General features: G+C 65.0%; 1 protein-coding gene across 3 annotated transcripts in view; it reads right to left on the bottom strand.

Moving 5' to 3' along the window:
* MYRF (myelin regulatory factor) overlaps positions 1-12076 on the bottom strand; it is a gene marked incomplete at its 5' end in the record, with an annotated part of 31590 nt that extends 19514 nt beyond the window's left edge. For all 3 annotated transcript variants that reach the window (XM_081099538.1, XM_081099537.1, XM_081099539.1), the window contains one exon: positions 12031-12076. In XM_081099538.1, the coding sequence (XP_080955664.1) occupies positions 12031-12076 (46 nt within the window). The remainder of the gene's footprint in view (positions 1-12030) is intronic.
* Positions 12077-16456: the final 4380 nt, after the last annotated feature.

Raw genomic sequence — 16456 nt, 5'->3', positions numbered from 1 at the left:
GGGCGCGGCTAGTGTTGGGACAGGTTCAAGCCTCGGGCTGATGAGAGGGCACAGTCCTCTCATGGCCACGTGCAAGTCCCAGCTGGAGGGCAGAGCCTTCCCAGCACAGTGACAGCCAACAGCTGCAGCTGAAAGCTTGAACCTGTGGTCCGAACACGTGGCCCCACGTGGCTGAGTGATGTGGGCTTGGTAGAGTTCAGGTGCATGTGGTTGAGTAGGATGGAAACCCACGAGAACGTTGTAAACATCTTGGCCACGCCCTGACCTTGCCTCGTGGGATCTGCTATGAAATAAAGACACGGCTTGTGGGCGCTGGCCATCCGAGGGGCAGCGTCCCACGAGACCCAGCTTTCATTCTCTTGCCTGTCTTTTCTAAGCCTTTCCTCGCCCCCACTCAGGGTCACTGAACCAGGCTGAGCTGGCATGAGTATGCCATGGCCGCGCCGGCTCCCCACACACCCCTGTGGGGCAGAGTCCCTCATCGTCCCCCGCCTGACACCCCTCCCGGGAGGCACCGACCACCCCCGCCCACAGGGCCGCCTGGAGTCAACAAGGAGGGGAGGGGCCAGGGCGCAGATCCGGACGGACAGCGGCTTCCTGCCCTCCACCCGCTTCCGGCGTCCTCACAGGCGCAGCCCCTCCTCTGTGAAAGGGGGCAGCCGTCCCCCTGCCCGTGGGGCTGACGAACAAGAAGCCCAGGGGCCGCCTGCCGCCCTGGGGCCCTGTCCTGCCGTGTCCAGTAGCCGGCCCCACATGTGGGCACCCGGGAGGGACAGGAGGCCTAGTAGGTGGACCACCATCTGGGGGGCGTGCGCCATGGGCTGGGGGAGCCTCCTGCGCCCCACGGCCCAGCGGGAGAGGGAGCGGGGACAGAAACGGCGTGCCCAGCTTGCTCCCACTGCACATGCCCGTCACCCCGTGACAGGCCGGGGTGCGTAGCCGGTTTCGCACAGCGGGAGGCCCAGAGAGGTGAGGGCCCGCCCTGGCTTCGTAGCGGCAACATGATGGCGGACGGAGCCTGCTCCCCACCCGCCCTCTCCAGGGCCTTCCCAGTTGGGCCGGGCCCTACCCTCCCGCCGGGAGGGGCGCACAGAAAAGGCGGCCCATGGTCTCCGGCGTCGGCGGGAGGAGAGGGCGGCGCTGGCCTTCCCCTCCCAGGGTCACCTTGCGGGGGGAGCAGAGGGAGGGGTGATAAGGGGGCTGACGTGGGAGATGCGTCAGCCCCGATAATGGAGGACGGCCCCACCCACGCTGCTGGCCTGCGCGGGCAGCCCACTGAGGCAGACGGCACCTCCCACAGGCCCCGGGAGCTGCGTCTGGGGTCTGCACCCCATGTTCCCCTTGGTGAGTCCGGGGAGCTCAGACAGGCCCCGGGGACAAAGCCGGGCTCACCTACTCCCCGCTGGGCGACACTGGGCAGGCCACCACCCTCTCTGTGCCTCAGCCTCCTCCTGAGTAAAATGCGGACAGGAACAGCGAACACTTTCCAGGCTCGTTTTGAGGGTGAAACAAGTTGAGGGCTGCAGGGCGCCTGGCACAGAGCGGGTGCTCCGCAGACGGAGTGGCTGACCTCACTGCCTGTTCCCAGAGCCCGGGGGTCCCCGGGAGCCCCCCGCCCGGCTCCTCCCCAGCCCTGGCCGGCATTTCAGGAATGCTGAGCCCCGCTTAGGTGATTAATGAGGGCTAAGCCCTCCTGGGAGTCACGCGCTGCCTGGGACAGGCCCTCCTGCTGCCCCCACCCCTGGCTCACCCAGCCAGGAACCAGGGACACCCACCGAGCTCGGCCAATGGCCGTCCAGGGCCCCATGTGGCCCGGGCAAGGGGAGCGTCTCAAGCCGGAAATGACCAGTCTGCACGCCGAGGTTCCAGAGCCCCTTCTCCACCCATCCTTCCCTCCTAACCAAAGGCCCATTGACTGAGCGCCTACTGTGTGCCAGGCCGGTTTGGAGCCAAGCACATGAACAATCACAGGAGCTTATTACATACAAGCACCCGACGGCTGCTCATGGCCACGCGACCATCTTCCCGACCGGTGACGGTGACGTGATAGATGGTGGCACCATGGCTCTCCGTGCTTTATGGGTTTACCTCCCAATCAAGTCTGCAGACTTGATGTTCTTAGCTTCATCCCCTTCGTCCAGAGAGGGCAAGGCCCCGGCCCAAGGCAACCCAGCAAGGAGGAGGCAAGCCCAGGTGCAGGGGCCTGACTAGAGGGGAAGGTGTGGTTGGTGCTTACGGAGACCTCCCCGCCATCCTGGGACCCCCACCTGATGGCGGGGGAGGGGGCTCCTGAGGGAGGACCAAGCACAGGAGATGGAGAGGGAGCGGGCACAGCAGGGCACCCCCCCCACCCCCCCCCTCCCCTGTCCCGGCCGCTGAAGCTGCAGGTTTGAGACTGAACTTGGAATCGACAGTGAATGATGGGGTGATGGAGTCACGGTGCTGCTATTTATAACAGGCCAGGCCCCTCTTTCCCTCCTCCTCCTCCCCTGGCCAGGAGTGTTCCTAATCACCCCTAATCCTCCTGCCCACCTCCCCCAGGAGAGGGGGGCCGCAGGCAGAGGCATCCTGGGACCCTAACGAGAACCAGATGTGGTTGTGGGGAGGAGAGACCCTCCCGTGCCAGGGGCCGGGTGGACGGAGGAGGGAGGAGGGAGCCCCTGGGGCAGGACGGGGTGGGGGTGGGGGTGGGCCCATGGGTCGGAGACAAGATTGAGGTTTGGGGGTTGGTGGGCCTCCTGAGGAACAATGACCCCACATCTTCTCCTTTGCTGGGAGCCCTTGAGGCCCGCCTGGTTTGCTCCCCGCACAGCCTGCCCGGCCTAAGGGGTCCAGCTACCAGGCGATGCCCCCAGCCTGCCCCAGGAACCACATTGCGGATTTCTAACCAAACATTCCAGGAGGACAGGGGTGGGGGGTGAGGGGGGGGGTTGGGTTGGGATTCCTGAGGCTGGGGCGGAGCCCCCAGGAACCCAGGAGGAAGGCAGGGCCCCTGGGCACTCTTGGGGGTCCCCTCCCCCACGGCTCCCAAAATAGCCCTGGAATATTGCTGAGCCAGCAGCAGATACCTGTCAGCAGGAAGCCGCGCGTCCTGCTCATCTGCAGGACCTCCCCGGGAGGCCGAGGCCGCCCCGGTCCCACGGCCAGAACATGGTACCACCAGCTCACAGCAGCACCCCGCCTCCCGCTTCTCCAACCTCAGCCACGGCCCATGCTCGCGGTCCAAGGCCTGGCTAGCTCGGGCCCTGCCTGCCCACAGCCTCCTCTCCTGCCCAGCTTCCTCCCTGCAACTCTCCATGTTCCTGCCCATTCTGCCCCGGACAAACATCCCCGCCCGCCCCTGCCCCGCACATCAGGCCCTTTACGCGAGCCCCAGGGAGCCCCCTCCTAGCGCTCCCCCGGCTGGGCTTAAACGTCAGTCCCTCTGGGAGCCCCGCTCTGCCTCTCCATCCTCCTGAGCTGTGCCCCCTTTCTCCTTGCTCACCAGGCCCTTTGCTCTCCTGCCTGGCGCAGACATCACAGGCGGGCGCGGGTCTGCCCACTCCCACAGCTCTCACCCACGGCGTGGTCACCATGCCCAACGCCACCACACACTTTACACGACTCATCCTTAATTCTCAGGTGGTTTTCTTGTTCTCCATTTTACAGATGGGGAACCGGAGGCCCAGGAAGGGTGCCTGTCCTGTCTGGATCCACGTAGCTAAGCCTTCAGCAGGCACTCAATCAACGTGCACGGGATGGCCGAGCAAAGTGGCCAGCAGGACCCCGGAGCCAGGCCTGTCTGGGTCTGGGGTCCTCCGCCCGGCAGGCCGCACTGTGCTCAGGAGCCAGGGCTAGACAGGGCCCCTCCAGGTACCGTCTCTGCCCTGCCGAGCTGTGCACCCCAGATGCTTCTCATTAATTCGGTCCTTTATTACCTGCTTTTAACAGGATCCAGACACTGCCCCTTCCCAGGAGAATGGGCCCAGGCTGCGGGAAGGAGCCCCCTCCCTCCACGCCCCTCCCTCCTTTAAGGCCACTCAGCTGGGCAGACGGGGACTTGAAGGGCCATGAGCCAGGTGCGGGATGAGGCGGCTGGGGCCCAGGTGGTCCTCCGCCCTGGACCCCTCCCTTCTCCCCTCCTCGTGCTCATGCCCACCCCCTCCCCACCAGCTGTGGCCACTGGCTGAGTCTCGGCCATTGTCCTGGGGGACAGGGAGGGTGGGGACCCGGCACAGTGGGTGGCTTGTGCCCTGCCCACACCCTCCCCCCTGCCCGTCAATGGGGCACTTGTCAATTCATGCCCCAAACATGGCGGAAATCCCGTCAGCCACGTGGCTGTGGGCAGGGCAGGCCAGGGCCTAAGGACGCTGGCCAGGCAGAGCTCACCTGAACCCCTGGCCCACAGGGCACGTGGCCCAAGCCTGTGCCCCCACTGTGCTGAGAGTCCGCCCCGGGGCTGGAGTCTGAGGGGCACCCTGGCCCCAAGCAGTGGCAGGAGGTCAGGGTGGTAGTGGACAGGAGACTGCCCACCTGGGCACCCCATGTTGCCCTACGGGGCCCCTGGGGTCAGAGAGGCCCATCTGCCAACGTAGCACCCCCCCCCCCGCACCCCCTCCCCCCTGCTGGGCGGCCTCAACAAGCGCCTGTCCTGGGCCGGCTTCCTTGTCTATCAGAGCAGCAGGGCCCAGCGCCTTCAGGGAGAGGGTGGGGGCACCTACCCCAGGAGGCCGTTCCTCACTCAGCGTGCAGTGCTGTCTCCATCTCTCTCGGGACCCCATCTCCTTTCCTGCTCCGCTGTCCCACTGCCCCCCAGGCCGCTCCCCTTTGCTGTAAATTGGCTCCAAGGAGCCTCGGAGGGACCCTGCCCCTTCTCCCGAGCCCCTCTGAGGCCTGGCCAGTGCCATGCTGCTATGCCGCCAGGCCGTGGTGCTAGCCATCCCGCCACGGGTCAGCCTGCCTGCCCCCGCAACCCCTCCCCAATCACCCCAGTTACAGAGGCCCCCAGGGCTATGGCTCATCTCCCAGGATTGACTGAGCTCATCAACCTGTCCCCAACCAGTTCACACCGGGACAGGGCACAGTGGTCTCCCACCTCCCTTGGTTTGGATTTGCTATCTCTATTAATACGATCTACGATTACTGTGATATCTGCTGGCTGTCCCCTGTGGCCAGTTTTCTCACTTAACATGCCTTCAGGTCAGACCCTTGATCTTGTAAGCCAGGCTTTGCATCCCTGCAGCAGATCCCATTAACCTGGGGCTGAAGGACAAGGATGTAGCTCTTGAGCCACTGCCAGCAGGTCCTTAAATCGAAGCCACAGTTGTCTCTGTTCCACTTCTTGTTAAAAATGCAGAAGATTCCCGCGTTCTGCAGAGACCAGCCTCCTCCGGGGAACCTGCAGTCTCTGGCTACCCCTGGGATTCAGCTGTGTCCTCCTCCAGGCGCCACACGGACGCCAGGCTGAACGCACAGCCCCAGATGCCCCCAAGCCAGGTCCAACGGAACTGAGCCCACCGCTGCGACCTGTTCTTAGGGAACCCGCCTTAGTCCCAGGGGCCCCTGCTCTGCTCTGGGGATCCCCAGCCCTTAGCGCCCCATGATGCCCCAAGGGGCCCTTGGAGTCCCCAGGGCTGCGTTAGTTCCTGCCTGAGGCCCCCAGCCCTCTCCCACAGGGGCCATGACGGACAGGCCACAAAGGTGGGATAGAGACCCGGCAGCATGGGGTAGGGGCAGGTCTCCATCCGTATCCCACACGCATGTGTGCGCACAAGGGCGTACTCCCAGCCAGTTATCCTCCGGCACGCACATGATTTTGTACATACGAACACACACATATACACGGTGGCACACCCCTCCCATACTGACACACACATGTCCACACCCCAGCATGCTCCATACGTGCTCATTCATTCCAACAACTATTTACTGAGCATCTGCCATGTGCCAGGGACAGCAGCAAACAAGATGAACAAGACCTGCCCACGTGGAGCTGACATTCCGGAGGCAGAGCCACATGACAGGCCAGCAAAGTCCATAGCGTTTTAGAAGGTGACAGAGGCTACGAGAAAACAAAGCCGGGAGAGGGGCTGGGGCCCGGAGAGCGGGGAGAAACCGTAGTTCTAAGTAGGAAGGTCAGGGCAGGCCTCGCTGAGCAAAGATGTAAAGGAGGTGAGCCACAGGGATATCTGGGAGGAGCATTCCAGGTGTGGGAGCCAGTGCAAAGGCCCTGGGGCACGAGCATGCTTGTGTATGTTCACATCTCAGCACTCGGCACAGGCGTGTACACGCGTGCACACACGTGCACACGGATCCAAAGGCAGGCCCAGGCCAACACACTTCCCCGTCGGGTCCAGCTGGAGCCAGATCTAAATGAGCAAACTTAGTGTCAAGACCCCCAAGTGCCCTGACAAAGGCAGCCCCTGCAAGCTGGCAGGGCAGGGCAGGGGGTGGGGATCGCCCTCCTCCCACCCCAGGCCCCAGGCCCCACGAGGGAGACCCGCAGAGGGAGAAGAGATGAAGAGGGGAGGGAGCGAAGGCCCCGGAGGGAGGGCGGGCCTCAAACTCCGCAGGGAGATGGAGGCTGTGGTGATGCATTGTGGGGGCTAGGGGGACCTCGGTCCGATGGAGGAACCTTCCCACCGATGCGGCCTGGAGGAAGGGGACAGGGCTCCCTGGAGCCCTCGGCCCATAATCCAGGCCAGTGGGGACCCGGGCCTGGGTTTTGCCCTTCCTTCCCTCCCTAGTCCAGGCCTTGGCACTCCTGGGGTCTCACTGTTTATATCATACAACCTTGACCTTCTGAGCGAGGGGCCCAGAGGGTGAGGGGCGGGCAGAAGCCACCAGCACAGCCATCAGCGCTGACCAGGACCCTCGGCACGGGCACGCCCTGCCTCGCTCCAGGCTGGCACCACTGTGAGTGGCTGCAGGTCAGGAGACCCAGGACCTGTCCCAGCTCCGCGGTGGCCACCCCGCGTGGGCCGGACACGTCACCTTTCTCTCTGCCTCAGCCACCCTCTCGGAAAGGAGGGGACCCACCAGCACCTCCACTGAGCTCCAGGGTTCCCGGGAAACAACATGTGGAAACCTCGGGCCTGTGGGGCAGGTAAAGACAAAGGGCAGGTCTCCATCCGCATCCCCTTGTCAAGCCCCTCCCCCTGGCCCGCCTGCCCACCCCCAAGTTCCAAATCTCTGAGGTGAAGGGTCCGGTGGGCCTCGCTGGAGGTGCCAGGAGCCAGGAGCCAGGAGCAGGCACCAGGACCAGGCAGGGCCAGACCCATCCGGGAGCATGGGCAACAAGGCCGAACCGTCTCCTCCTCGTTAGAAAAAGCAGCCCAGAGAGGGCGAGGGGCTTTCCCAAGGCACACAGCGCCCGCCAAAGGCCCCAGCCCACCCTGTGGACCAATACATCCTCCAAGGGAGCCTGACTGTGGGACCGCACGCGCATCCAGCCAGACATTGTGGAGCCTTACTCTGCCAGGCACTGTCCTAGGCCCCGCACAGGCCGCGTTTACCCAATCAGAACCCTGAGAGGAAGGCACTGGGACCACAACTGCACTCCCATTTCACAGAGGAGAAAATGGAGGCACAAAGAGGTGCAGAGATATGCCCACGGTGAGCAGAGCTGGGAGCAGGCCCCGGAGCAGACCCCGCAGCACGCCCAATGAGAGCTCAGACCATTACCTCATCCGACCCCCACCCCAACCCAGGGGCTACCCCCACGCACTGGCAGCAGGGGCTGGAGACTTTGGGGTGGGAGAGGAGGCCCCCCCCATGGCACTGAGGCCCAGAGGAGGGAGTGAGGAGGAGGAAGGTGGAAAGAAAGGGCAGGCGGCTGGTGGGGCGGGGCCGTCCCGTTAATGATTCAGTTAATGATTTCTGCTCCTCCTTATCGGGAGGGCAAAGTCCAAGGGCAGCAGCCAATCAGGGGCCCCGTTGGGCTGTTACCCAGCAGCCTCTGCTGTCAGGGCCCCCCAAGTCCTGTAAGCCCTTGGGAGCCAGGGAGTGGGGGCCAGGTGCCCAGGAGGAGGCCATTCTGCCCAGAGCGGCCGGTCTTTCTCCCAAACAGCCTGCGTGGCCCCGTCTAAGACCAGGGACCCTCCGCCAGGCCCCAGACTCTGGAGAGGGCCGGGGTCAGCAGGGGGGCACGGCGGCTCCTCTCCCCTAGGCCCTCCTGGAGGGCTGCTTCCTGGGGTGCCCCCACCCCGCCTTTGTTCACACAGCCATTGTTGCTTCCCTGAGAACACTTCCTGCCCCCCCCCCCCCGTGGCGCTGGGTGTGGGGGACAGGGGATGAGTCAGGCCCCCCCTTTCCCCTCCAGCTGCACTCAGGACCCAGGGAGGTGGGGCTGGGACAGGAGTCCCCCCCCCCCCCCGGGGCCCTGGATGGGCCTAGGAGGCAGCTCATCTCATCTCCTTGAGTCAGGGGTTTGGCCGCCTCCCTCTCCACCTGCTCCTGGGGCTGCAGTACCACCCATCACCCCCCACCCAGCTCAGCCCCAGCCTCCCGTCCAGGCGGGGTCCTCTCCTACGGTCACAGGTGGTCTCCCTGAGGCCTCCTCCTGCCTTCTGGAGGCAAAGGTGCCGGTCGCCATAGAAGGGCCACCCTCCTTCCCCCACAGCCCTGGCGGCAGGGGAGAGAGCAGGGGCTGGTGTCAGCTCTGCCTAACACTGGCCACCCCCCTTCTGTTGGCCCCTGGGAAAGGGGGGACAGTGCCAGCCCCCACCCCAGGGCTGGGTGAAGGGTGGCTCTCCAACCAGGATCCTGGTGCTCTGGGGGACTGCGGAGGGGGCAGGGTGGGGGGCCCTGTCTCCAGTCTAGATATCTCATCAAGAGGACAAAGGCAAAAAAAAAAAAAAAAAAAAAGTCTGTCTTTGTTTGTCGGCTAAAAAGAATCCCATGGGAAGTCCCATCGCTGGTCCAACGCACCTGCCCGCGCCAGGAGGGGACCTGAGGCCTGGGAGGAGGAGGCACAGGCCAAGCGCCCCAGTGGGTCTGCAAAGAGGGAACGCACTCAGCTCCCACCTCCAGGGGCTGCGTGGAGGCCCCAGCCTCTCAGAAGTTCCCCTCGGTCTCTAAGGCTTCCCCCACACCCGCCTGCTCTCGGGGGGCTCAAGCCCACGCGCCCCTAAAGTCAGGGCCAGCCCCTCCCCCTCCCACGCTCCTTCCTGGGCTGAGATAAGGCCCATCAGAGCTGAAGGTACCATCAGCTCCGTGCCACCTGCTCCTGTCCTGCAGGTGGGGAAAGGGGCCCAGAGAGGGCGAGAGTTCCGCACAAGGTCACACAGCTCTGGGTGGCCGAGCCTTCACCAGAACCTCTAAGGTCCTATTGGGGTCTCCGGCGCTGCCTTGCCCCGGTCCCTAACCAGGCTCTGGGAGTTCAAGGCTCCGGCCGGTCAGCCCTGTTACCTGCTGGGAGCCAGTGCATCCCGCCCCGAGGGTCCTCTGGCTGCCGGCCTGTGGGCGACTGCAGCCTCTCTCAGGGGATTAGCAGGGTGGTCACGGGGGCCCAGCTGTACCAGCCTCGAGGGGCCGCCCTGCCCCAGCCTCCCACCCGAGGCCCAAAGCACCTTAGCCCTCAGCCCACCACCCCCGGGTGGGCACAGCTGGGCCCACCCACACGGGCAGGACCAGGACGTACGCCTGATGTGCCTAGAGAGTGGGCCATGCCCGACGCGGGGTCCCGATGCTCCCCAGAGCAGAAGGCACAGACCCTGCCCCTATACCCACTGTCCAGGGGAGAGGCCACGGCCGCGCGGGGACCGGGGAGAACTCAGGTGTCCCAGCCCCGAGTGTGGGCACACATTGTTCCCACACACTCATAACACGGCACAGGCGCAGAAGCACAGCTCCCATCCCCCCCCACTTCCATCCGTACACCCGCGAGCACGCCCAGGCCCCGCCGCGCCCCGGGGCTCCCTAACACCCACGCTGCGTCCACACACCACTGCCCACCTGAGCCCCTGCAGGGCCGTCCCCTCCCGCGTGGCCCCGGAGACCCCTGCCCTTGGCGCCCACCCCACCTTCCCCGTCTCGGCCTCTGGGAACACCCCAGCCCGGCTCCCTGGGCCCTCCCCACGGGCAGCCCACACCACCCTGCTCCCCACAGACATTCTTGAGTCTCCTCTTATCTCTCCGGAGGGAGCAGCGCAGCCTCCCGCCAGGCAGCCGCATGGCTGAGCCGTGGCGTCAGCCCCCACCCCCACCCCCCACCCAAAGCCAGGAGGGAAGGTTTGGCTCAGGAGCCGGGGAGCCAGGCAAGCCGGCCCATCCCTCCGCCAGGGCCCCGGGGCGTGGGGGTATCTGCAGGCAGCAAGGGGGCTTGGCCCACGGGCACTAGCAGGCTCAGGGCACCCCCAAAAGCGTACCTTCCAAGCCAGGACTAGTCTCCTCTCCCTGCCCCCCAGGCACCCCCACCCCCATCGAGCCCCCCGAAGGCTCCTAAAGGGTGAACAGGGTCTGGGGAGAACGAAAACCCCTGGGGCTGATGGGAGGCTGGCCGCCCAGGACTCTCAAGGGCCCAGCGCCTCCATTTACTCCAGTGAAACTGATGGCATGGGGGCCACGGGTGTCGGAGCGCCCAGCATCCCCGCAGGGGAGGCCTGAGGCCTGGGGTGCCCTTGCCTGGCCTGCTCAGCAAGCAGGAGGGGGCAGAGGCCGCCGCCCCCAAGTCACCGGAGGGAGAAACGGAGGCAGAGAAGGGCCGTCTTTTCTCCCTCGTGGGGCCTGGGATCTGGGCACTGGGCTTGAAACTGGGGTCCTGATTCCAGGCCCTGTGGCCCAGTGGCCTAGTGGCCCCAGCACAGTGCCCCCTGGGTCACCCCTGCCTCCCGGGGTCAGGTTCACACCCATGGAAGTTTCTGGATCGCTGAGTTCTGGGTTCTGAATGCGCGGAGGGGCAGGGTGTAGGCTTAGGGACCGGGGAGAGGGTCTGAGCCGCAGGGTGGGCTGGGACATGCCAGCCTGCACCTCGGCCGCCCCACCCATCGGCCCCATCCCTCTAGAACCCAGCACCCGGGAGGGGCAGAGCCCTGGGGGAGGGGCAGGCTGCCCTGGAAACGGAGGGGAGGGGCAGATGCATGAGACCTCCAAGGCCATTGTGGGGAGGCGGGGGTAGGAGAAATACTGTAAGGTGTGTGTAGACCCCAGCCCTGGGAGGGTCCTGACAGGGTCAAGGTGAGGGGTGGGGTCAGAGCGGCAAAGCTCCAGGGACAAGGGAGGAGGGGGGTGCAACAGAGTCCTGAGGAGCCTGGGGGGCTGGGGGGGGGGGCTGGCAGGATGCAGGTCACAGCTTTGGGAGGGTCTCCGCGTGGAAGGGGCTGGCATTAGGGACACCAACTCAGGGGGTCCCAGCCCAAGGAGGGCATTCTGGGGTGGGGGGGGGGCCAGCCCACTGCGGATGCTGGGGAAGGGGTCCCAGCCCCAAGCAGCGGAGGGGGAGCTGCTTTGAGAGGACCTGCAGCCTTGGGGGAGGGAGCATCCTTGCAGAAGGGGGTGGCCGTCTTGAAGGGGGTCCCAGACTCAAGGGAGGAGGTGGGAGGGTCCCTGGGGTCTGGGCACGGGGGTGATGTGTGTGTGTGTGTGGGGGGGGCACCCGAAAGGCGCACCAGTGGGCGCGTCTCTGGGCCATGGTCCCGGCCTCTGGGGGGAACGCTAGGGGTTGGGGGGCCAGCCTGAGACATGGAAGATTCCAGCAAGTGTTCTGGGGGTCCCCGCCTGGGGGAGGCTCCAGAGAAGCACAGTAGGGGGTCCCCAGACTCTGGGTTGGAGGTATCCGAATTTGGGGGGGTTAGGGGGTGCTGGAGGCACGCAGGAGGACCGAGCATGGAAGGGGACACAACTCCAAACTCCAAAGAAGTTGTGTGTTGGGGAGGGGGGGCCGGGAGCCGGGAGCCCAGCTCAGTGGAGGTGGCCAGTGACCTGCAGGGGGCCCAGCCTGGATGAGGCGTCCGGGGCTCCCAGAGGTGAAGGCACAGCCGGGGTCCCGTCCCCGGGGAGGTCCGAGGGGGTTCCCGGCGCGAGGTGGGGCGCCCCGCCGCGCCGGTCCCTCACCTTCGAAGAAGCGCTGCAGCGCCTCCGTCTCGTCCACCACCTCCATGGCCGCCGCCCGCGCGCGCTCCGCCGGCCCCGCTACAGCCCGGCCCGGGGGCGCGGCATCCCGGCTCGGCTCCCGCTGCCGCTGCGGTCCCGCCGGCCGCTGCCCGCTCGTCCCCCGTCCCGCGCGGCCCTGGCCCGGCCCCCACCCGCCCCGCGCGCCCCGTGCGCCCCGCCCGCCGCGCTCTGCGCCCCCTGCCGGCCGGCCCGCGCCGCAGCCCCCAGGACGGGACGGGACGGGACGGGACTGGACGCGCGGCTCCGCGGGCGGCGGCCGAGGGGTCCTTCCCCGGAGGGGGTGGCGGGGCGCCCTGGCCTCGCGGGGGAACGGGAGGGCGCGCGGGCTGGGCTGGGGTCGCCGCGGCTGGGGCTGTCAGCGGCCGCTCCCTGCCCCGCAGTCCTCGCCCTCCCAACGGACGAGGGGGGGGCGGGACGGGGATCGCAGGATTCTGAGCCAGGTTTTCAGAACCAAACCTCGGAGACACCCCCCATTTCCTCTCCTCACCCCAGATCGGCAGTCATGACCTCAGCCGGGTACGCGGCCCAAGCAGACCCTGTGCCGTGCGCCTTAGAGATGAGGGAACCGAGGCGCAGTGACAGCAAGCCCCATGCGAGGGGGCGCCGTGGGTGCCATTCCCTGTGATGACGGAAGTGTTCCCCCGTGCTGGCCGGTGTGGTAGCCACTAGCCGCATGTGGCCGCTGGGCACGTGAGATGTGGCTACTTGGGTGGCTGAGGAACTGATGTTTCTATTTTGTTTCATGTAACAGGTTCAGGTCTAAGTAGTCCTGAGTGGCTGCAGGATTGGACGGCACCGGTCTAAGCCAGTGGTCGGCAAACCCCGGCTCGCGAGCCACATGCGGCTCTTTGGCCCCTGGAGTGTGGCTCTTCCCCAAAATACCACGTGCGGGCACGCACGTACAGTGGGATTGAAACCTCGTGGCCCATGCGCGGAAGTCGGTTTTCGGAAAGGAGATGGACGAAACAAGTGTACAAGACGGGTGTGGATGGGAGAGTTGGAAGGGGTCGACCTCGGGGAACGTACCTCAATCAGATTGAGGACGTTTTTAGCAAAGGCCAGCTTAGGAGTCCCCTAATTAAGTTAATAACAATGTACCTACCTAGATTGTTTAAGTTTAAAAAATTTGGCTCTCAAGAGAAATTTCAATTGTTGTAACTGTTGATATTTGGCTCTGTTGACTAATAAGTTTGCCGACCACTGCTCTAAGCGTTTCCGGATGATGAGGTCAATGCCAGCGTTGAGAGCCGGACCCTGGCGACCCTGGGAGCTGCCCTCTGTCACTGCTGCCCCGTGTGGTAGGGTGCGGCCGGAGGTTTTACCTCCCGGGGAGTCCTAGGTAAACCCGCCTCTCTCATCCCCTCCCTCCACCCTGGGTGCCCCCTCATCTCTCCTGCCTACTGCACAGCCCCCCTCCTCATGGATCCCCACAATCCCTCCAGATCACCTTTTAAAAACGTACATCAGGTCATGTCACTCCTTTGCCAAAACCCGTGGTTTCCCTCTGCACTCAGAACAATAGCCAACCCTCTCGCCCTGCTTCCCAAGGCCTCGTTGGGTCTGCCCCCGTCTGTACCCCTGACCTCAGCGCCTACTTTTCTCTCCGGTGCTCACTAAGTCACAGCCGCCAAGGCCTCCTCGCCAACACTCACACCTGCCGCGGGGGCTGGGCACATGCTGTTCCAGCTCCCCATCATGCTTGTCCCCGCATGGCTGGCTCTTTCTCAGCAGTCAGGTCTCAGCTCCCACATCTCCCGTCTGACACCCTGCCTCCAGCAGTTGCCCCTGGCGAGGCCTTTCCTTCCCGCTGTGAGAGTTTTACTGAGTGTTTGTTCTTGCTCTAGGTCGGAAGCCCTGTGAGGGGGAGGGATTGTTCTGGCTTAATCGTAGCTGTAGCTTCGGCACCAAGCACATACCTGGCACAGAGCAGATGCTCAACAGATATGTGTTGAATGAGTGAACAACGACATTTTCGTTTAAAATATATATTTTTATTGATTTCAGAGAGGAAGGGGGAGGGAGAGGGAGACAGACACATCAGTGATGAGAGAGAATCATGGATGGGCTGCCTCCTGCACGCCCCCAGGACCGAGCCTGCAACCCGGGCCTGTGCCCTGACCGGGAATCGAACTGTGACCTCCTGGTTCACAGGTCGACGCTCAGCCACTGAACCAACCGTGCCTGCCCGGCTGGACAACGGCATTTTCAAACTTCAAAATCCTCGACCCCCGGGGCCTCGGAAGCAGGGACTCCTGAACCTCAGAGCCAGGGAATCATGTCGCCGCGGAAGGGCTCCGCTCCGCTCGCAGCCTCTCGGGCTCTGCAAGTCCGAGCTGAAAACCGTCCCACCTCACCGCCCTGCCACACGGCGGGACAGAAACTGCGGCCCGAGGCTGGGAGGGCCTGGCGCGGGTCCGGGTGCCAGCCTAGCCAGCCTGGAGCTCTCGGCTCTGCCAGCCGGTGGCCCCCAGAGCAGGAGAGTGGGGACGAGCTGGGCCGCCCGGAGGGGCTGGGGTGAGAGCCTGGACGCTGCTCCCACCGAGGCTGACCGTCCACCCCCCCCCACCCCCCACCCCTGCCTCAGTGACCAGCCAGGGGGGAGGGGCGGCCGGTGCCTGAGCCCCAGATGTGGCCCAGTCAGCAGGCCCCTGGTGGCCACCGAGGAGGGTCAATGCCATGACAGTTCTGGGGCTGGGGGAGGGGCGCCCAGGCGGCGGGTGCCTCACAATGAGGTTTTGTCCCGGGGGCGCAGGCTGTTGCGCTTACATATATAGAACGGGGTTTGCTGGCGGCCCCAGCTGTGTGTGCGCTCCCCCCGCAGGGCAGGCTGAGGGGGGAGGGCCACACTGAGGCGCCTATTCTTTGCCTGCTGATACACCCCCCCAGAGGTCTCTCTCCCGCTGCAGCCTCCCTGAAGACAATGGTTACTCTCGGCTCTGCCTCTCCCCCAGGCTCTCCCCCACCCGGCAGGCTGGCCTGCGGGCGAAGTAGACACCCAGCTACGCCCTGCGATTTTAAAAAATGAACTTGGTTTAGGAGTTGCCGGACCAACCGGAAAACCAGCCTCTTCATAAGCCGCCCCCACCCCCAGGCCCTGCGGTCCCATCCCGCGTGGCCCAGCGTGTCCGTCGAAGGGCCGTCCCCTGAGCTGAGCCGGGCCGCTGTCTTGGTCATCAGGGGCGGGGTACGGGGAGACGCGTGTGTTTTATTCCCAGCACCCACCTGCTGAGGCTGGGATACTGTCTCGGGTAGCCCTGAGGCGGGATGGGGCAGGATGGAACCTCCCGTTAATCCCGTGGCTGCTGGCCTGGCTAGGGGTTCAGGCCCTGCCATCTCCCCCGACTCCATGAGGCCACTGAGCAACTGTCCAGGGATTTCAGCTCTGGGCTTGGGAAAAGGGGTGGCTGGAATGACTCAGATTTGAGGGCTCGGTCAAGAGTTAAAGCTACCATCTCCCAACTCACCCAGCTGGGGCAGAGCGGGGGGCGGGGAAGGGGGGCAGGGCAGTGGCTGGGGCTCATGAGGGCACCCGAGAGAGCCTTGCATCCTTGCATGGATGAGGGGCCCATCCATGGAGAGGAGTCCCCACCTGCACCCGCTCCCCACCCAGCCACAGTGCGTGAGGGACCCAGAAGTCAGCCGAGGCTCCGCCATCCTCCAAGGCCTGCCTTCTGGTCCTTAGAAGCCTCATCTGTAAACCAGCCCCTTATTCCCGCCTCACAGTGCAGGCCAAGGACCAGGGAAGTGATCGATAAATGGTACTTTTGACGATTCCAGGTCCGGCCGCGGCATCCAGTGCTGGCCTGCCCCCGGCAGTAGGGCCAGGAGGAGGCAGCCGAAGGAAGGCAGCCCTGGGAAAGGGGGGCGGGGACTTAAGGTTAATGAGTAACCAGCTGGAGGCCAGCCCAGGAGCGGGTGGGGCTCAGTCCACTGGCCAGGCCTCCCTCCCACGGGCCTCCTGGCCTCCATGGGCCCTACAGCCCTGGCCTCCTCCCATTGGACAGAGGAAGCCCAAAGGTGGTGAGCTGGAACACAGACAGTCAGTGAGGCCAGGGGCACGGCCTCCCTTGACTAGGGTGAGAGGGCACACCTGGGTCTGGGGCCCTTAAGCTCTCGCGCACCTTCCTCCCGGGCGAGACCATTTGAGTGTCCGGAGTGGGCACTGGGAGGCAGCGTGCCTCCTCCAGACCCTCCCAGAATGGCCCCTCTTGAGACCCCTCCCTATGCCACACTCTGCTGTGTGACCCAGGGCAAGTCACAGAACCTCTCTGGCCCCCAGTTGCTTCTGCCCCACTAATGGAAGAGGCTCATTTTACAAACCAAGTGAGACCACGGGGTGGGAAGAACCTCTGGAAACCATTAGGTG

Source organism: Myotis nattereri (assembly GCF_964212035.1).
Source record: "Myotis nattereri genome assembly, chromosome: 9".
Taxonomy (NCBI): Eukaryota; Metazoa; Chordata; class Mammalia; order Chiroptera; family Vespertilionidae; genus Myotis; species Myotis nattereri.
This window is presented reverse-complemented; position numbering and strand designations above follow the sequence as displayed.